This window comes from Galeopterus variegatus, unplaced genomic scaffold (assembly GCF_000696425.1).
Source record: "Galeopterus variegatus unplaced genomic scaffold, G_variegatus-3.0.2 Scaffold3238, whole genome shotgun sequence".
Taxonomy (NCBI): Eukaryota; Metazoa; Chordata; class Mammalia; order Dermoptera; family Cynocephalidae; genus Galeopterus; species Galeopterus variegatus.
The window spans coordinates 81,088-102,287 of NW_007729349.1; the positions used below are offsets into that span (position 1 = coordinate 81,088).

Below are 21,200 nucleotides of genomic sequence, written 5' to 3' on the forward strand. Positions count from 1 at the left end.
AACTACATTTTCTCCCACAGCCAACACTGAATTCACACACAAGTATTTCTAGAACAGATTACGAAAATCAAGCCAGGTTGTCAAGTGCCATTGGGATTATGTTTAAAAGGGACATCTTCGGTTTTCCCATTCAGTGCCCTTGGAACACAGAGCTGGTTTCTTAGGAGCAATGGGACAGAGCAGCCAGGCTTCCTCTTCTTGAGTGATGAAAATCAAGCCAGGTTGTCAAGTGCCATTGGGATTATGTTTAAAAGGGACATCTTCGGTTTTCCCATTCACTGCCCTTGGCACACAGAGCTGGTTTCTTAGGAGCAATGGGACAGAGCAGCCAGGCTTCCTCTTCTTGAGTGAGTGCAAAATTAGACGGGTCCATGAAAAAAACTGAAGCAGATATGTCGGGTCTATCATTTTTAATAATTTTAAACTAGCTACAAAATGTCAATCACTTCACAAACCAACAGAGGAGACAAGAGGAATTTAATATTACATGCTGTAATGATATTTATCTCACAGTTTATCTATATTTCATTCATTTATATTATTTTTTAAAGGTTTCTTTATCAGCTACTAAACATCTCAGCAATTTGGTGTGCATAGCTCTAGATTAAGCAACAAAGAATTGTACTGATAACAAACCACAGGGGAAATGGTGATTAGTAAGAGTCAGCCTTACAAAATTTACATCTCCACACTGTTTCACAGCAAGATTGCTTTCTCCAAAACATAACCTTCAAAAGCAGCAAACAAACCATATATTACATCTATTTGACAAAGTTTCAGCCAAACATATATTTTGCCGGAAATGATTAAATGGTGAGTGTGTCAAATCCATCTTTTTTTAAAATTCTTTTTTTAAAAAAAGGATGATTATGATTAATAAGTCTATATATTGACAGAAAGAAAGTGACACTATTGTGGTTTTGCTGGTATAACTTAATCTTGACAGTGTCTCAATACCGAGCATGCTTTGTTGTTGTTTTGTTGTTTTGCTGCTGTTGTTGTTGTTGTGTGTGTGTGTGTTTTCTCATCAGTATGCTACTGTCATGGAAAGTTTTTGTTTAAGTAGGAATCTAAAAATCTATTTAGTTCTCATGCATAAATGCATAAATCACATCACTTTTAGTGCAATGCCTGTTATGGAATTCCACATTGTCTAATCACAAAATCATAAAGACAGATAACAGCCATGAGGAACCAAAGACAGCACATTTTGAGAGATTCAGAGCCTGACATCCAAAGAAAGGACTGTGGCAGTAGCTCTGTGGAATGTCACAGTTTTACAAGAACAATACTGTGTATTGAAAGAATCAACAGCACACTGAGCATTCCGAAACTGTTTTCATTCAGCAAATGCCACTGAGGAGAGAAAGAAAAATAAAACCCAAGACATCTTACGTAGGGAGTTAGAGCCACCAAATGACCACTATGTACAACCTTTGGAAAGAAAGAGACCCAGAAAGAACAAAAGACACACAGTATTGTCAGGAAGCTGACCGATAACAAAGAACAACATTCACGGTAGGGATGGACTGATGTGTGTGTGTGAGCAGACCTACTAGGTAATACCAGGAGAAAAGTGTGAAGGAGCTATCTTGCCCAACAGCATTCGGAAGAGAACAGAGGTGAACACGTTTAACCACTTCCCAGCATCTTTGTTGCACGTTGGTTGGCCTCATCAATTCTGGTTTTGTTGGAATCAGCCTAGAAAAAGTGGAAGGAAAACAGAATTCGTTACCCCCTGAAATTCCATTTGTTCTTTGGGTTCAGTTCAAATGCTTCCTCTTGCGTAAAACCATCTCGAAACTTCTCTAGTCAGAATTGACCATCCCATAGACACCTGATTTTAGTTTTTAACTGTTTTCCCCACCAGAGAGCATCTTTTAGAGGATGGTTGTATCATTTGTCTTTCTATCCTGGAATGACACTCAGTGACTTCTATGGCAGGCATTCACATCTGTTGGACTGAGTTGAGAAACCACACTTGCACAGTTGGAGTCAAATCATAGCTAACTTATTAATAGTGTCACTTTGAGCAAATTACTTTACATCTCAGGGCCTCAACTTTCTTGTCTACAACCTGGGAGTAATAAAGAATACTGCTAATGAGCATGAGCATCTACTATGTTTTACTCATTCAACTTTGACAACCTCAAGATTAACAACATCAGCTTTCTGGTGTATACTATTATTAGCTCCTTTTTCCAGGTGAGGAAACCAGGCAGATAGAATTTGGCCAATTTTTCTAAAGTCTTAGTCCTAATAAGTGGGGAAACCGGAGTCAGAATGCAAGCTGTCCAGAATCAGAGTCCACACAGTTAATCACTCTACTTTTCAAGTTTGCTGTGAGGATTGAATGAGTTTATACATAATGTGCTTAGAATAATGTTTTGCAAAATTAAGTGCTCAGTATATCTTATCTTGCAGTTATTGTTATTGGTTGAAAACTTGGCTTGCTTTTGGGATGCTTAATAGTATTTAAGCCTCATTTTTAAAGACTCACTTCTATGAGTTTCATAACTGGCTTGCCATTAGCAGGGACCTGTTTACTGTAATTTTGTAGCTTGCTCACTTTAGTCTCTTGATTGATCTTATCACTCCTTGGGTTACATTTTGCTGTATGTACATGCAGCACAAAACCCAGTGCCACTACCTGGATAGAGTTTTTTGTTGTTGTTGTTTGGCAGCTGGTCTGTACAGTGATCCAAACCCTTGACTTTGGTTAATACTGAATTCTAACCAACTGAGCTAATCGGCCAGCCCAGGAGAGACCTTTAAACCCCAGAAAATGAATTATTCCCAGCACACTTAGAATGACGAGTCAGCAAGTAGAGGTGAAGACGACAATTCTATTCAGGCTGTCATTCTGTCCTAACTTGAATGGTGAAGTTGTCCGTCCATCTCAGCCTGGCAAGAGGAGGAGAAAGATGCTAGGCAGTGCAGGGAAACTGAACTGTTTTTCTACCGACCAGTATGATACAACGATTACCAACTTTGCACCTACTACTGTGCTTGGTGCTCTCCAGTCTCTTCCGAGTTGGGTCTTTATTGAGTTTGAATGGTGAATTTCCAGAATATTAGAGTTATCCATATTCAAATAGAAATTTGCAAAGTTAAAATAAACATATGTCTAGATTATTCATAACTGAATCATGCAGCAATGGTTCGCTGCCATCTGTTTGGATAATCGAGAGTTGGCTTTCAAAACAAGTATTTACATTGTAAGACAGAGCATTGATTTTCCTTGATTGTTTTGCACTGTAGACTCATATTTTTGACCTTAGGCTCCTCACTGGGAAAAATGGATAATCCCTCCAATTTTACTTGGCTTTTAAATCCTCCCTTTCCAGCTACAAATTGTATCAGGAATAATGACACTTTAGTGCAAAGGAAAATCACAGGGTCAGACCAATGTGAAATGTTCCTGTAGATTGAATTATGCTGTTTCCAGACTGAACTCTGAGGAAAGCTCAAATAAGAAAAATAATTCACTTAAAAATAGATGGTATTTCTGAAGGCAAATGTTGTTAAATTTCTTGTACAAGAAAGTATGGCTAAGCCTTCACATGGTGGCACAAAGGGGTATTTGAACTAGAGCATGGGGTTACTCTTTGTGATATCCTCAAAGGATTTGGGAGGAGCTGGAACAGACCTGTGTTCAATGAGCACCTGTGTTTTCCACCTAAATTCTTTCTGAAACATATTAAAACTTCAGCCCATACAATATCTGACACAAGAGGTACTGCATCTTTACTATATATTATGTACAAGATGGAGCACCTTTTAGAAAAAAAATCCCGAGAGAATCTTTTTTTAGACATCATCTTGGAATTGGAAAATGCCTCTGTGTTCATCCTATTTATATGCTTTAGAACTTTATTTATGGAGGCTATCCCATCCCAGTTTTCATATTTCTATTTAGAGAAACCTTAACTTCCTGGCTACATGATTTGCTCTCATGAGAAAGCCAGGATGACCACCAGAGAGCCGGGAAGAGATTGGAAGGATTTCTGCCCACCCTTCTGGACACTCTGGGACTCTCAACTTCAGACCTGGCAGGTAGCTTTTAGGCTCCAGGTCAAGCTTCCAGAAGTGGATACTCACTGTCCCACACAGAAACCTGTTCTGATCCTAGGTGTGAACTGTTCTTTTATTATAGTTCAGATGTGGCAACCAGGTCACAGAGCTGGCGCGTGGCAAATTCCTGTCGGAACTCAAAGTCTTAGTTCTCAAACATTGTGTTTTCTCATTGATAGAAGAATCTGAGGGCTGCTAAAGTGTCAGCCTCACTGTATTTCAATGTGTGCTTAACATATACTATTGGCAACTTAATTTTTTTATATATATTTTAAATTAAATTTTATTTGTATTTGTTTTTGCGGTGTATGTATAGTGAGTATGCTGTTTCAATACATGCATATCCTGCACAATGATTCACTTAGAGTAGATAGCATAGTTTTGTCCCCACTAGTTCACCCCAAGTCTTCCCACCTCCCCCACCCCTTCCAGCCTCTGGTAATCGTTATTCTACTCTCTCTCTCTCTTTTCTTTTTTTGAACACATAAAGATTAACATCCTTCTTGTGAAAAGAACTCTTAAAAATAAATTAGAAAAACCTAAGCAGAAACTTGGTGAAGGACATGAGCAGATAAGTCACACATCCCAAAGAAACACACGTGGTTAAAAAGTCCATCCTATGATTTGGTTGTGGGAGGGAGAGGACTGAAGCCCACGGCCCCATCTCTCAGGACCCCCGGGCATTGGGCTGGCTCCGTTGCTGGCCTGGATGTGTGGCAGTGGGGGCAGGGCCTCTTTTTCTGTTGTTTAACTCATTATCTATAAATGCCAAACTTGAAAATAGGCTGGAACTAACGAGAATTATTCAAGATCAAAGCTGTGGTCTATCTGATTTCTAGTTTAAATGAGAACACAGGTGTTAGTGTATTCACTCTGTTGGATTAGTTTCAGTTGTGTAGTTCTTGAGTAGCTTGTTTAAACAGTCTTCGATAATGAGGGAGTAAAGTAATTCTCAAGCTAGTTAAACAAAAGGTGTATTTCAGAGTTTATTGCGAGAGATTAGATCAAAAGTTGTCATGCAAGGCCTATAACTCAATAATAAATAATAATGTCTTTTGGAGGGAATAGAGAAGGGCAACTAACACTTTTCAGACACCTTCAAATGTGATACCTTCTTTAGTCTTACACTTTGAGGGACAAGTATAATCATCACTTACATTTTTTACATAGGAGAAAGCTGAGGGTCAGTAAAAGTAACATGCTGAAGGTCAAGAAGTGAACTAATGTCAGTAATAAAAATCCATTTTCTTTCTATTTACTTTTCCATCTCCCTTGGAGTTCTAACTTAGCAGAACCTAATCCCACATACTAATGGGAAGAAAGGGTTCAGAAAAAGAGCTTCAAATATGTATTTGTCCAAAAAATTAAACACTGTGAAAAATATCCCCAGTTTTGGATACTTGATCATAATTATTTGGAGACTGATTTAAAAATACAGAGAATTTTTCCTCATTCACATCCAACCACAAATAGGAAGCCTTCTGCAGTCTTAAGGATTAAGTGTCTGAGCTTATTATCCTGAATAAATGAAGGTCTATAATTATCCCCCACATAAGAATTTGTCATGCTTTTTTAAGATTTCAAGTGTTGAACAGCCATTGTTAAAACTAAGTTTGTCCAGTTTAGGTGCCATGGGATTGCACTGGGGGTCACTGCAGACAGTTCTTCAATTAGGTTATTCGTCTTATCTCTCCTCTGCTTTTGGTTTGACTGTAAGACTCTCTGAAGGACCTCATTTTACCTCCTGCCGCAGCCTCCTCTTCCAATGCCATTGCAGGAGCCACCGGGCTGGCTCTGCAGCCACCCAGGCCTGGAGGAGCCCCTGGCCTGCCTTGCTCCAGCCCGCCTGGCGCGGCCACCCGTGGGGCTGTGCCCTGTGCCTCGGTGGCTGCCACCGACGCCAATGCTACTCACCATTGAAAACTTTAAATCAAAGTTTGAATATCACTAGGTCATTTCCTTAGCAACAGTTCCCATAAAACATCTGATGAAAACTTACCTCCAATTTAGTTTTCTAGAAGAAACTATGTTTTTAACCTTAGAAGATTGTATATATAAATGCCCATAAGCAGAAAAGGAGGTTTTTAAATAGACAAAGTAATTTCTTGACAGTCCATGGGGATGTATTGAAATCTCATTGTTTTGGACTCCTAAAACTTCACTTTCAATCCACCTGATGACAGAAGATCATGACTGACAAAGCTCAGTAAAGATTGTTGTGGGGGTCACGAGAGAATGAGAGAGAAATAGCACAAGACTCTTCTCAGGCCTACAGTGTGATTTTAATTAAATCTTAGACATGCAGGAGATTTTTGCACACTGTTTCCTGTTATCAGAAATGAGAACTTCCCTGAGAAGGTGAAAGTCTACCAATAATTGTGTAGCTCAATCATTGTGTAACATGATCATCTGGGGCAACGCTGTGTCGAAATGGTTCCATCTAAATTATGTCCAAGTTGTGATTTTGAGGAAGAAAAAAAAAAGGAAGAGGGCCTATTTAAAGTGTTGACTGGAATGAACTAATTATTCAAAGGCAATTAGACCCCTCCCCCACTTCTTAAATAATTTAGCACTCAAGGAATCATACCCACTGGAATGACTATTTCCCATCCATTTGCCTGGCTTTTGATTAAACCTTACAGCTGCATGTCTCTGTCCTTGCAGTACACTAGGCCTAGAATAAAAGTTTCTCCCTAAAGATGAGAACTGGAAATGGAAAGCAGCAGAATCAAGATGCCACTTGCCTTTCCAGGAACACTTGTTCTTGCTAAAGTCCAATTCTGTCAATAAGAGTTTGACCTCTCTACTAGTAAAACCTCTCCTTCTGGAAACCTAATTGGTTTTTATGCATTATCTACCCGCCTCTAAGAGTAAATTGGGCCCATTAATAGAAGATGAATACTTCCTGTTTTTTCAAATCATTTTCCTGTTGGAGGGCAGCTCAGCAATTATTTCTTAGTTCATTTTTCTGGGCCATCATGGGTTAGGTTAGGCTGTATGGGCTCCAGTGCTTTTTGAAACTCTCAATGTTATTCTAAAATCCATTGACTTGCACAGCCTTAAAAGCTTTATTATATCAAAGGCTTCTTACTAATGATAAGCATATCATAACTTGCAAAAGTAAGCAAAGCACAAGCAGTTTGCCACCCAGCACCGACATTTGTGTAGCTCAATATTGATCAGGCAAAATATTATGTGATCAGACAGTTTTAATACGGAGTACATACAACATAATAGGGTAAAGTGTTCCCTTTGTGTCTACTCATTCCTTTTTCGAGTCTCTGGAGACCGCTTGGGTACAAAGAAACTACTATTTTGCCTTCTGATTTAAGAAATCTCAAAAGTGTCCTTCTCTGCTCACTGAAGTGAAGTGAATCATTATAAAGAAATTCGGGATCTAAGGCTAAGAACTTCAATGCAATAAACAGGTGACATAAGATTAGCTAAATAGAATAGATTATAGATGTACAATTACCATGAAACCTATAATGTCTCTATTTCTCCCTTCTGGCATGTGGACATTCTAAAAGGTAGTAGTAATCAATATTCAAGACCCTATTGATTGGAGAAAGGGTGAAACACAAATAAATAGAAATTATGTCAGGTTTGTAAGATGTAGAATGTCAGATTTTGGTGCCCTAAATCTCTTTATAGAAACTTTGCAGGGTTCCTTTTTGTTCTCTTCTTATTTTAAGCCCCCAAACCCACCCCTCGCCATTCTACGCTGTTCAGTCTTCCTTATAGGCCTTGTTGACACTGGGTATCTTAGAGCCAGAGCTGGTGTCCTGTGTGAACTCAATTTCATCAGATATAAGTTCCCTATTTTGAAATCCGGGGATGTAAACTGTTGGGCTGGAAATGGAACCTGGAGCTTTTTGAACTATCACTAAAGCTTTGGCATTCATAAAACAAAGCTCATACTCAGCTTCTGGCTAAACTGACTATTCTTTGCACTATTTCCTGACTCTATTCCTTCACCATCTCCACTTGACAAACTCCTAACCATCTGTCAATAATTAACTCAAATTCAACTTGTTCTGAGATTTTCCCAATGCCTACCCCTTAAAATCTTTCCTTATCTAACTCTGTTTAGCATTTTATCTGTGGATCTCTTAGTGAATTATATTTTGTGAGGTAGTAAATTCATCTGGAGGCTCAGCGCCTTCCATAAGCTGTGAATTTCTTGGCAGTACAAATGGTGTCCTTCTCAGTGCCTATAGTACAATATCTGGCATTGAGGAGCCTTTGAGAAATACTTGATAAATGAAATTCTTATCTTTTCTCCAGTTCTGTTGCTGAATCCTATGTTTCTGTCTTGAAAAATCAAGAGGGAAATTTCCAGCTATCCTGGAATATCAGCTACATTGATAACTGTGCCTGAATCCAATATCATGGTTGAGGGTCTTGTGATGCCCTTCACGTTTCCTGATAGTTATTTCAGAAGACCTGACAAGCAGTAGCAACTTGCTAACTGCTATGTGCTCACCTTCTCCATGATCCTGTCGATCTGGCGATTCTGTGTATCTATCTCATTGCCCATATCCAGGGCCATATGACGGAGGTTCCCAATGATACCGCTCACCTGCTCCAGGTTTTCATCCATTTCATTTTCTCGAGCATCATTTGTTACCCTGGGTGCCAAAGAGCAATATTTAGAAGATAGAGGGTGGGAAAAAGAAACTTGAATACGAAGCATCCAAAACTTAGTGAAAAATGTGTAGACCTCTAGGCATCGATTTCATGTCTTTTTTTTTTTTTTATCTTTTTCCGTGTCCGGCAACGGATCGCAACCCTCAGTGTTGCCCCCGCACCGGACCGGGGACCAGCAACGGGATTGCAACCCTCGGCACTGCTCCCGCACCTCGCTCAGCCAGCGAGCGGGAACTGGTCTGTATGTGGGATCCGAACCCTCGGGCAGGAGCGCCGCCGCACTTCCCAAGCGGCACACCTATCCAGTGCGCCACCGGGCCGGCCCGATTTCATCTGTCTTTAATCTTCATCTGATACAAGAACACATTTTAATTTTTGTACATTAGAAAGTAATTTTCAAAAGTGCATTCTGAACCCTTGAATTTCTATTTTTAAAGAAAGTACATTAAATAGATCAGTTTTCCTGTTTCTCACTTCTGCTACCACATCATTTCCCCTTTCGCATGTTTATCCCAATTTTTATTTTTTAAGGATGAAATCGTTTTAGTTGGAAGGACTCCAGGTCAGAGGATGAAAATGGAACTAGACACAGAAACTGTATCTTTCTTTCTGAAATGTCAACCAAAATCTCCAAGACTCAAATTGAGAATGAAAGAAAAAGCTTATTATGTGCTAAGTCAGAGACTCTCCCTGCTCATCCATCTCTCCATTAGGGACCGACGTCAGTGGGATGAGTAGTGACAATTACAGTCTGCCCCTTAATCCTGCTATTCTCAAGAGCTCAAAGGGAGCTACTTGTTCAAGGTGATTTTTATTTGCTCATATTTTAATGCCTTGGGTTTTTTAATGGCATTGTGAAAGGGTCTTTCCAGAGTAAAGAACTGTGATTAAAACATGACTGTTTCAGTTTGAATGGGGTGAGAGTGGGGAGGAAGGAGTTGGTTCACAAAGCACCTTACTATCTTGCCAGTTTTTCACAGTCCAACTTGGGAGTCAAGAAGGTACTTTATTGCAAATGGCAGGTACTTATCCATAATTTTCCAGTACATATGGTGATGCGCTAAAAAAATGTTGGGGGGTTAAAATCCTTTTTCCCCATGGCATCTCCCAATGTAGACTGGCCCATGACAGTTTTTAAAGCAGCCCAGGCCAGAAAAAATTTTAAAAATTAAGGGAGAACTTCCTAGCTTTCTCATGTAGGGAAGAAGCTTAGGTAAATGATCAGTAGCTAAAAAGTACTTCTAGTTTGGTGGTTCTCAGCCTTGATTGCATATTAGAATCACCTGAGGAACTTTAATGGGCCACAAATGTATGTGTCTCACTTCAAGATATTCTAATTAAATTGGTGTGAATTGGGCTCAAGCACTGGTATTAAAGAAAAAAGTTTCCCCAGGTGACTCATGTGCAGCCAGGCTTGAGAACCCTCATTTCAGTTTCTCTGGGAGCAGATAGGGAGCTGAGTTCTGAATGGGCTGATCTGTGTAACTTGTGATTTTAATGATAGATATGTACATTAGTTTTTGCTTCTAGATCTTTTTTTTTTTTTTTTGCTTCTAGATCTTAAAAGAAATGATTAATAAGAAGCTCATTATTCTCTAGTTTTACTCCAAATCCATTCTCCGAACTTCTTTGCTGTCTGCCCTGAGAGGCTGACCTCCACGACTGTTATCACCCAGCTTTTCTTACCCTCTGGCTTCCAGGAGGCTTTAGCTTATGGCCAATGAGAGATTGAAGGGCAAGAGGAGTGAGGGGTTATGGCATTTATTTCCCTTTTAACTCCTTGCTAGATCTGGCAGTGGACGCATTTCTCTACCTATAGCCCCTTGCCCACAGCCATAACTGCTGCTGAATGCTGTTTCCTCTCCTGTCCCTTCAGGACCATGGTGCTAACTGCTTCCTACTATTGCTAGTCCGTAAGTGCTTCGCCATCCCTTGATAGTAACCCTGCCCACACCTCTAAACAGTCTCTTTAAAAAGCTCTGTTCAATTAAACTTATGGAATGAGATTCCTGTTTACTGTCATGTTGATTTGCTTTCTCTAATGAAACTTCAGCAAGCAAGACACAAGCAAAGGTTTGAGAAGTACTTGTGCTTTGGGGCTTACCTCCTTGGAATGCTGCTACCACCTTGTAAGAAATCTGGGCAATTCTGCCAGAGAGGCCACATGGAGAACAGACAGCCCCTCTGGCAGCCCCCAACCAACCACCAGACAAGGGAGTGTGGGCATCTTGGGTCATCCTGCCCCCAGTTGCAGGCAGCCCCATGAGTTAGCCCAGGACAGGTTTGTGGAACGACCGCCCAGCTGACATGTAGATTCATGATCAAGAAAGGTGGTTTGTTACTAGACAATAGAGAACTGCTACAGTGCGGGCTGCACAAGGCTCACCTGCGGATGAAGCCACCGCTGATGGCCATCTGCTCCCGTTCATCCACCACACGAGCAGGCTGGCTGGCCACCACTCCGTCCTGATTATTGCCCCAGGCTTTTTTGTAAGCATCACTTGACTTAAGCCTATTCAAAAAAGAGGGTGAGTGACAAGACACCGGGGTGGAGCAGCAAGCTCACAACAATCGTCACTTCTTCAAGCGAAGAATCGAACCAAGCAAATGAGTTTTAAGTCGAGGCATTAGAGAATACCGATATATCATAATGCGGACCCAAACAGTTGGCCACCACCATGCCTCAGCTACTCAGCATTTCATTTCCAATTGTCAATTGCAATGGTCACAAGTGCAATCTTTGTCTACAAGATTGTTCTCGTTTTGGTTTGTTTTGTGGATCGGATGGGTTTAAGACAAGGATTAAGGTAGCTTGAGGACATTCAGTTCTATTTCAGTGACATGGTTATATGTTGAGACACACAACACATGGAAAAACATACTGGCAGACGGACACAAAATGAGACCGCCAAGTAGAGTGTGTATATTACACCACGGCAACACACTGTCATCAAGAAAAACACACTTGACCAAGTTTTTACACACCATCATGCAAAGATCCCTGTTGAATATATTTTTCCTAATGCTTGTATGGAACTAACATTTACAACCGTGTGTGAAGGACATAAAGGACTGGTGGTTGGCCAAAAGTGATGGTCTTTGAGTTGCCTCTAGAGTGAATTGAATTAAATAATATATCGGTACTTCCAAACAGTCACCATACATCCAGAGTTGATGTACAAACCTTTGTCCACAGAGACAAAAAGTAAAAGAAGCATAGTGAAATGAATGCAGGAAATTAGAAGAGAGAACAAGCCATCTAGCATTAAAAAGGGAAACCCCTCTAAGTCTTCTTCATGCACCAGCTACAGGCATGAGTAGAAAGTGAAGCATTCTCATTGAAGCCAAACTACTCCAGAAGTTGACCATTCTCGAAAAAGGCACTAGCAGGACAGTAATAGCCTTCATGAGGATTTGAAACGCAGGTTCAGTTAGCTTCTTTGTTGGGCTGAGGGGCAGGGTGGAGAGTGCTTACAAACTCCTACTTCAAACTATCCTGGAGTTGTGACAGGGGACAGTGGTTTGGAAATGGTGTGGTCTCCATGGGCTGTATTTCACTGAGCTGCCTTGGAGAAAAACTTAAAATCCAGGCATACCTGTTGTGCCCAATAGAAACATGTGCAGCATATTTTGGTGGGTGTTGTAATTTAAGGCAATCAAAGATGTTTTTTGGTTCTTTGCATAGTAGAAACCACATACTTTTTAGTCCAAAAAACAAGAGATATATATCCTTTGGTCCCATTTTCCCATTTTCTATTACAAGACACTAGAATTTACCTGTTTCTTTCACTAGAGGACCACAGCCATCTATTAAAACTGGCTCTAATACTTGCAGATTGGGGACCAAGCAACCCTGGAGACAAACTGGAAAACTGTACCAGTGGAATTTCAACAACTCCCGCAATCTAGTGTATAGTGCCATGGCCCTTACAGCAGTCAGCATTTACTGCACCAAAGGGCCATGAACCCACTCAACGAGACAAGATCCAGAAACCAATTTTAATAGAGCTTAGAGTCTGGCTTTGGTTTTTATTTCCAACTTCCCATCCCCTCCCTCCCTAGATTAAAAAAAGTTATATGGACTTTGTGATGTTTTCTGCTATGTAAAATGTCTGGTATACCATCTTTGGCAAAGTCAAAGGAGTGGGAAATATGCGTTTCTGAAAGAAGGCAAACCACTGCACCCACAATGCTGCACATAGACTCACATCACTGCCGGACATCTACCATAGTTCTTTGAAACATGCCGAGACGGGGCGAAGCCCTCAGATAGTCCAGGCCACCACCAGCCACTGCGTTGTGACACATGGTTTTTAAAGCATTATTTACACACAATAGGGAACACTTCAGTCAAGCTTTGAAGCTCTGTTAGGGTCTCTTGGCATTAAGGAATTAGTGACCACTAACACATGGAATTCGTAGGGGCCATCAATTCATCAGAACATTAGAATCCATCCCAGGGGGCCCCGCCTCGCCCTTTCTGCACACACAGATGATGAAGGGGAAATGGATCTGTTGGAAACCTCAGCTTGGGACGAATTGCCACTGAAAAGGATATACAGTCAAATCCTGACTAACTGGAATGCTTGGCAACGAGTCATTTTGGTGAATTAGATGACGTTCTTAATGAGCAGTGGGCCATGGAGGAACATTTTGTTTCGAAGGCAATTGAAGAGTATCATTGTTAGACTCCTGAGCCACTTTCCTGCATGAGAGTCTTAGGGTAGTGGACAGAGTCCAGTCTTTCTTTGGTTATGGTTTATATCAATGTGTGCAATGGCCTTTCTTCTGAGATCAACTTTTACTGTTTGGTTCTTTTAGATGTGGAAATTGGAGGAGGATGGAGACTGAGTGAGATAATGCAAACCACCTAGATTGCTTTGGAAGAAAAGCCATTTTAAATCTCTGATGTAATTTTTTTCTTTGTTTTTTGTTGTTGCTGTTTTTTTGCTAAAGGTAAAAAAGAAAAGCAGAAGCATCCAGTGAAGGATTACAGTTAGTTAGATTCCAGTTAATCAGGCTTTACTGTAGATCATTGTTTAAAAAGCAAAAGATTTTTATTTGTAAATTGAGCCCCTCCTGCTCCTAAACAGGAAGTGGGATATTTTAAATCAGCCTCAAAGTTTAAAGGGCATGAATGGTCATATAATCCACTAAAAATGACATCAATTTCTATTCTAAAAGCTAGGATCAGGAGAGCTTTTAGGAAAAAGGCTTCTATTAAAAGGAGGAAGTGGAGGGAGAGGTGAGGGAGATCGGGTAACGAGTTTAATTTTCCAAATGCATGTTGGACAATCCACTCATGCATTTTTTTTTTCACTGCTAGGCAAATGAGACTATCTTCCAGAACTCTCAGTTTCAGGTTCCTTCTGTTGCAAACCTTTATAACCACATGTCACATTTCTGCTACATTCCAAAAAAAGCGTTGCAGAAACTTGAGAACAGTTGAATGTTTTGTGATTTCGTGCATGCAAAATCTACACATTTCAACATTTCAGCCAGTGTACAGGTAGATCTTCCAAGGGGAAGAATTTGAGAAGGATGACTTCAATTTGGATGAGGCTTGAGCATTTCTTGCTAAGAGCTCATTGCCTCTGTGTTGGGTGCAGCTGCAGCATCTCATGACCAAATTTGGCAACTGGTGGGCAGTCGAAAGGGAGAATCTCTGTCATATTCTCTAACCTACAGAATACTTGCTTGGGCCAAATTACCTGTTACTCTTACTTCTGAAAAATCAAACCTTGATATATGTGTCTCTCATCTTCCAAACTTACTCGCAGCCTTTTCTGAATCTGCAATTTGGGCTCTTGGGGTTGGGGAAAATAGAGTTTTCTGGATGCCTCTTTCTTGAGGCTAGTCTCTGTCTCAAGGTACACTTTCTGGAAAATGTTGAAACGTTCATCAATAAAAGTTGCTGACAGTGAAGCTTTCACTGTAGTATGCCTGATTTTTAATGCATTAACAGTAACTCCCACTACTATCATCTATGCTATGAGATGAATGCATTGGAGACGGTATTGATCTGTTCTGCATGCCACATGCTCATCCTGCCTGAACAGCAGGAATGAGCTTGTCAAGGCTTGGAGATGGGCCTTGGGAAACCAAAGCTTCAGGCAGGCAGGCAGCACCTACTTGTTACAGGGACACACACAAAGCCCGCAGAATTTTCCTAGGTCCGTCAAATTCTTTTCTGCTTCTTTCATGTCCTTATTGATTTGGTCCATCCCTTCCTCAATGCGTTCCAGTTGTTCTGATTAAACACAAGTATTTTATCCCCACAGAATGAAGCAGATGAAAAAGGACAAAGAAAAAAAAGACAAAACTTCAGACATTCACTTTGACATTAAAAAAGAAAAAAAGAAAGAAAGAAAGAAAGAAAACTGGACGCCACAGATTAGAGCTGGTACCCAGTACCTACTTGTTACAAGGACATATGAAAAGGCCACAGCATTTCCCTAAATCTTTTAAATTTTTCTCGGCCTCCTTCATGTCTTGGTTGATATGGTTCATGCCTTCTTCAACACGATCGAGTTGTTCTGGTTAGGACAAAGGGATGACAGTGTGGAATGAATTTTTTTAGGGTTTCCAACAGAACATGAGAAATGACTACGTGAAAGGGAATTTGAAAGAGAAAGAGAGATATTACAATGTGTTGTGCAGGAGGATGCATTGTCGTAAACTGCTGCCGCTGCCCTACGCAGGCATGGGTGGAAGGAAATGAACAAAAATGATGCTCAAGAGAGTTTGTAATTCAAACATGATGGGATGGGGTCAGAAGGCCTGCTTGATTCTGAGTCTCCAGGAAAACAGCACAGCGTATTCACTTACTCAGACACCAATGAAACCCAAGAGAAAGAAAAACAGGGTGTTAGTTTACGTTTTAGGCATTCCGATCTAATGCTGCTAGAGAAAGTATCTGCTTCAACTTTAAAATATCTATGACTTTTGGTTTTTAAGCATCCTCAACCAGACAAGGTTAGAAAGTAGAACCCATTTTCTTCTTTGGGGTAAACAGCAACAGCCATAACTAGCAATGCGTATGGGTATGGACCCTTTTCTTTCCCTAACCGTGGCTGTCTAGCCAAGGGTAGCCCCTGATCTGTTCTTGGTTTTGCGTACTTAATTCATAGGAGCTGTAAAACAGGTAACATCAGCACAGCAAGGCTATAAGTACCGGACCACTTCAATTCCTCTCTCATCCTATGACTTATTTGCTATGAAAGTTCAGGAAGGCATTTCACTTTTCTGCCCCCTGATTTCCCAGTCTCTACAATGGGGAGCATGCTAAATAACAACCCCAGACAGAGAGCAGGGAGAATAAATGTCTCTTTGGATGAGGGGTGATGGATTGGGACATTGCTGCTAGCAAAGCTGACCTTAGTGTATCTAAGACATACATCAATAGTCATAAAAATGAATCATATTTCTAGGTTGCCAGGGTTACATACATCAACTGGATTAATTTTTCAAAAGCTGTGTCACCAAACTGAAGTAACTACAAGTTCAACAAAGGGATTTTTAAAACAGCTTTTAAGATCATTAAAGGAAAGCAGCAATGGGATGTACTGGCTGTCTAATTACAAAACCTAATTACATTTTCATCCCTCTTTTCATCTATATTTTCATGCATGCATGCCTGCCTATGTCTCTGGAAATAAAGACATGCTTAGAATAAAACTGTTAAGTACATTTTCAGCCTAAGGGCATAAATAATCACTTAAAAACAATTTCACATTAAATCGTACAGTGGAAATTGTCATTCAAAAAAACCAAGGTTCACTAGTGACCCAAACTGGGGAAACTGTGAATTTGGAAAATAAGAGCCTATTGTATTCATTCTCTTTTGTGGGGCTAAAGAACACAATTCAGCTTATTAGAAATCTGCTATCTCTGCTATGCTTTTAAAGTGACTGGTAAAAGCAAAGCTTCAGTGTTTATCCAACACTGGCTCTCTGGAGGAAATAACAGGGTAGTGCTGGAGAATTTTTGCTGAATAAATATAGGTACAGTAACATCCTTAAGAAAATCCTTAAGAGATGGCAATTCTTTCCATTCTGGAAAATTTTTTGTTTTCTAAAGACTTCACTTCTGTTTCCTTTTAAGACTGCTATAAATTAGTCTGTAATTAAGTGAAATACTTGAGTGAGAGGATTGGTGAAGGGAAAAGGAGCTCAACATACGAGCTCAACATCATCAAATAAAGAACCATTACATGTACAGACGGAAATAAGGATGCCAAATCCCAATCAAATAATTGCTAATGGCTTCTGGGAGTGCTGGGTTGAGATGGATTGGAGGAGGTGTTTGGGATCAGAGGGAAAGGATGCTGAACTCCACAAATGACAGCTGAAATAAATATAGCATGGGGATGCACACTCAGGTCTTCGTCCTTCTTGAGGAGTTTCTCCTGAGTTAGAAAGCAAGTTAATTTTGGGGGGGGGTGCAAAATATTAACTGACAAGATTTCGGAAACCCCAGCTACTGTGTCTCCAGGTTCTAGGAGGTAACATACATGTATGAATTGGTCTACGAGTGTTGGACCTGTGAACTAGAGAATTGAAATTAAAAGACAGAAACAAAGAGGCAAGTCCAAATCCATGTTATGGAGAGCTAGATTCTGCCACGGGTCACCAGCTTGGTTTGGCACATGTTTGATGAAAAGAGGAAATTCTGAAGCTGAATTTGATTCGGAAAACTATTCAGAAAATAGTCGATTCAGGAAACTATTTTATACTGACCAATATCAGTTGATTGTACCTTTAGATACATATTGTAAGTCAAACCCTTAATTTAAAAGATATTGTGGAACTATTTTGTCATATTCTAACAATAATAATCGTTTTCAGGTTACACTGAGTAATGTTTGTGGATACATTTGGCATATTGAGACTTCACAGCACTTCAGTGATTTCTGTGAAGACATTTCTCAAGAAATGTTTTAAAGCAATCAATATCTCATTCCATTCTCGGGTGGACAGCAGCATCTCTGCGGCTGATACGATGCACTGTCGAGGGATGGCTGCTTCTTGTGTCCCTAAGATTACTTTCTGGCTGCTTTCTATTTATTCTTAGAGGCTGGGAGGAAAATTACATCTTGGGTTGGGAGAGGTCTTCCAGTAGACAACACTATATGCTGGGACAAGAGCTCGAACTTTCTTTTGCCATGATATTTGGATGGCTGGTTATTTGCGATAGATTCACCTTTGGCAGGATGCTCAAGGATCTAAGCTGACACATGCTTTCTACTAATCTCACCTAAGTAAGGCAACAGAGGGACCTTAGAATCCCCAACCTGGTAAAAAGTAGTAAAAGAATAACAAGAATCAATGCTGTTGACCGAGTGTGAAAGCTTTCACGGGTACATCTAGTTACAAGATGCTGCCATGTTATTTTCATTTTCCTTAGCACTGATGAACACATAGTAAGATTCATTTAAATAAATTTAAATAGCTATATGTGACTAGTGGCTACCATATTGGATACTGTAGCCTTAGTCATTTATAACAGATATTGTTGAGTGACCTTCAGCAAGAGGGATATTTTCTCAAATGCTGCCTTGCAACGCCATGAACCTTCTGAGATGGTTGGCTGGCTCTCTGGATGGGGCTTTTTGTGTCTTTCCTCTGCCAGACAGTGGTCAAAGATTTCACTGTTTAGTTTATAGTTGATCCCAGGGGATTTTCCCAAAAGCCACATCTTCAACATCAAAACAAACACATAAACCAGCAAAGACCAATAAAAAGAACATGAGATATGGAGGTGAAAGGTTAAATTATCCCACATTAGTGCCAAGGTTGTTTAAAGGGATTTCTTTTGGAGACAAGTTTTCTAGAGGAATAAAATTCCCAGGGCTGAGGACATTTCCAGGGCTGTCTGCCATGCTCAGGGCTCCTTGGTGTCTCCTGATACCTGGATATAAAATAAGAATCCCGTAAGGAATTTCCCAGTGTAACCATTTAGCTGGACAACCTGGAATGGTCTGGCCTGACCCAACAGTATTTGGAATGGTTCTTTAGAAGGACGACTGTTTCTTGAGGCTCCTGTTCAGCTGTGGGGAAGAAATAGTCAACACCTCTGGTGTTCAGGCATAGACAAAATTAGTAGAGGATAACTGAAGGGAAATTTTAAAGCAGTTACTGATCTAAACAACTAAACATGGCACATGCAGAATTAAAATGCACTTACAATGGCAGTGAAGATAGTTGTTGACTTAAGCTCATCTGTCATTTTAAAAGGTCCTAAGCTCCTGTTATAAATGGAATGTGTACCACTTTAACCAGGCAGAAGCCACCCACTTTCGGAGATTTTACAGTTGCATGTTTCTCATCAGCATCAATCTATTCACCATGCATCTGGTAAAACCCAGGTTATCTTAGGAAATACATTTAACTGAGGAATACAGCATTTACTGTGGTATGGCCACAATTGAAATGTTTTAACTGAGAACATTGACTATCTTGTGGGGACATCTGTCTACAGACATTCTATTCTGTTTTGTTGTTCAGAGAATAATATATAGATGCTCCTGGGAATCATTTGGGCTTAAGAACTGTATATTTTTGAATTTGCGTGGGGATTTGGGCAAATTACATTTCTAGATTTTCTCCATCAAAGTGCAGTGAAATTTGCAACACAAGTAAGCATGTTATTCACTCTGTTATTTTGATTCCAGGTTTGTATATATTATTTTTCATATCTTTAGGTCAATGCTTTATAGCAGGGGGAAAGGCATTATCCTCGATCTTCCCCAAAACTTCCTTCTGCAGCAATACTTCTTTTTCTGCCCCCTTCACAGGGCAGATTATTAACTGAAAGAGTTAATAAGGTGGAGCTGCTAGTTATTTGACTGTATATGCATCAATTTGGTTTCTGGAAATGAGGTACCACTCTTTGATATGGGCACCTGCTGTTTAATTTTATTTTTTTTTAAAGCAATGACTTGCAAAGCTTGGAACACTGTTACACAGATCAAGCCAGCAAGTCTCAAAATTACAGCAAATTCATTTGGGGAGTTCTGAGGACTGCCACTGCTATTGTAATACCTTCAAAATAGAACTCCACCAGACTATTATTGGTGTATTCATTTTGACAATTCGTATTTTGAAAAGTGGAGGAAAAGTATTGGGGTTGATGTTCAACTGTTTTTTTCAAAAGTTCTTAATTGATCTTTTTGGTTGATTGGTATATATTTATTGAAAAAGTTTAATACAAATAAATAATGTAAAACAAAAGTCTTTATATGACAGCCATGGGGAATGTGCCCCTCAGAGCTTCTTTCAGGAGGGAATGTGCTGGAAGGAGTGTAGTTAACTGATGCCTCCAGCTGCGTGCCTATGGGATCTGCCACAGCATGTATGTTGAGGCCAGGTGCTCCCCAGGATGCTTTATGCAAAAGGCTGAGCACAATGGGGCTACTAGAGCTAGAGCATTTCTACCCAACATGGGGCTCCTCTAATGGGTGACCTTTGCTCCTGGGCTCCCCCATCGGCCTGGCCAAGACTTTCTCAGAGCAGTGCTGCAGGCTCTTTCCACCCAATCCACTTTCCTTCCCATCTCCTTTTACAAGTGTCAGACCCAAATCAGGGTCTGAAGACTCCCTGCCTACTGCCACTCCCTTTCCTCGTGACCCATCACAGATGTTTCCCCAATATATCCTCTTATACTTCTTATTGCTTCTTAGCATTTGCTTCCCATAAGACCCAAAATGATACACCTTCTTCCAGTTCCTTTCTGTCCCAGCCCTGACTCCCTAGAAGTCAGTAAATAAAAATTTATCATATTTATTGTATTGGTTGCAGGACGTTTCTTTGATGGCCGTACCATAATTAATTTGGTTGGTCTCCCCACCAACAGACATTTAGGTTGTTTCTAGTCTTTCACAATTACAAGTAAGGCATGCACATTTTTCTCTGAACAATTGTAAATGTACATCTGCAGTGTAAAATTCTAGGAGTGGAATGTCTTGGTCAGTGATGAGTGCACTTCAAAATTTGAAGAGATTATCAAGTTCCTCTTCAAGACATTTGTATCAGTCTATAGCGCCCATCTATAGGATGAGCATTTCTGTCTTCCCAATATACAACATTGGTTATTATTACTTTTTAAAGTTTATGCCAGTCTTCTACAGAAAGTGGTATCTCATTATTGTTGATGGCTGAAACTTGGTTTCATATATCTATTTGTAAACTGATGACTTACATCTTAACTTACATCCATTTTTCTTTTAGGTTGTTGCCCTTTTCTTTGATGATTTGCAAGAGCTCTCTGTATTTTAGGAAAACTGCTTTATGTCTTTATCTGTATGGCAATTTCCCCCCCAGTTTCAAATTTATGCTTGAAATTTGTTTATAGAGTCCTATGCTGTGAATAAGTTTTACATTTTTATCTTTGCCATTAAAAAAACAAAACTCATGATTCTGAAAATTTTTCTAATGCTTTCATAAAATATGAACAAAGAGAAAAAACTCACAAATTTG

At 40.0% G+C, this 21,200-nt stretch overlaps 1 protein-coding gene across 2 annotated transcripts in view; it reads right to left on the reverse strand.

Moving 5' to 3' along the window:
• Positions 1-395: 395 nt before the first annotated feature.
• Positions 396-21,200, reverse strand: part of SNAP25 (synaptosomal-associated protein, 25kDa) — an 89,621-nt gene continuing 68,816 nt past the window's right edge. The window contains exons 5-8 of one of the 2 annotated variants that reach the window (XM_008584360.1): positions 15,143-15,260; positions 11,111-11,236; positions 8,561-8,705; positions 396-1,701 (exon numbers count right to left, since the gene is read on the reverse strand). In XM_008584360.1, the coding sequence (XP_008582582.1) occupies positions 1,633-1,701; positions 8,561-8,705; positions 11,111-11,236; positions 15,143-15,260 (458 nt within the window). In that variant the 3' untranslated portion in view covers positions 396-1,632. Of the gene's footprint in view, positions 1,702-8,560; positions 8,706-11,110; positions 11,237-14,856; positions 14,975-15,142; positions 15,261-21,200 lie in introns of both variants that reach the window. The other variant, XM_008584359.1, reaches the window with a different exon arrangement.